Source organism: Buceros rhinoceros, unplaced genomic scaffold (genome assembly GCF_000710305.1).
Source record: "Buceros rhinoceros silvestris isolate BGI_N320 unplaced genomic scaffold, ASM71030v1 scaffold31388, whole genome shotgun sequence".
Classification (NCBI taxonomy): domain Eukaryota; kingdom Metazoa; phylum Chordata; class Aves; order Bucerotiformes; family Bucerotidae; genus Buceros; species Buceros rhinoceros.
Genome location: NW_010426797.1, coordinates 36,439 through 37,048, shown reverse-complemented (window position 1 = coordinate 37,048; position 610 = coordinate 36,439). Strand labels below are relative to the sequence as shown.

General features: G+C 60.7%; 1 protein-coding gene across 1 annotated transcript in view; it reads left to right on the top strand.

Annotated features, from left to right (window-relative positions):
* Window positions 1-5: 5 nt before the first annotated feature.
* WDR81 (WD repeat domain 81) overlaps window positions 6-610 on the top strand; it is a gene marked incomplete at its 5' end in the record, with an annotated part of 10,466 nt that continues 9,861 nt past the window's right edge. The window contains 2 exons of the mRNA XM_010141654.1: window positions 6-183; window positions 295-593. Of these exons, the coding sequence (XP_010139956.1) occupies window positions 6-183; window positions 295-593 (477 nt within the window). The remainder of the gene's footprint in view (window positions 184-294; window positions 594-610) is intronic.

Below are 610 nucleotides of genomic sequence, written 5' to 3'. Positions count from 1 at the left end.
AGCGTAACGGCAGCGCGGAGACCCTGCACAGCTTCATGCAAAGCGTCGCCTCTCAGAACTACCGAAACCTGTGGTGCCGGGCTCACGGCCTCTACGTGCGGCCGTACCGGCACGCTGATGCGCCACCCACCATGCCGGCCCTGGATGCGCTGCGAACCGCCCTGCAGAAGGTTTACGGCTGTTGTCCTCCTGCCCCAACGTGCTGCAGGCAGAAGCTCTGCTGGAGTCGGCCAACATGCTGTACATCGTCTACCCTTACGTGCAGTTCTGTCTGCATGACATCGTGACTTTCAGCCCGGCCAAGCTCACCAACAGCCACGCCAAAATCCTCTTCCTCCTCTTCCACGTGCTGCAGGCTGTCCTCCTGCCCCAACGTGCTGCAGGCAGAAGCTCTGCTGGAGTCGGCCAACATGCTGTACATCGTCTACCCTTACGTGCAGTTCTGTCTGCATGACATCGTGACTTTCAGCCCGGCCAAGCTCACCAACAGCCACGCCAAAATCCTCTTCCTCCTCTTCCACGTGCTGCAGGCCATGAGGGCTTGTCACCAGGCAGGGCTGGCCTGTGGCGCCTTTTCCCTTAGGGATGTGGCTGTGGGTTGGAAGACGCG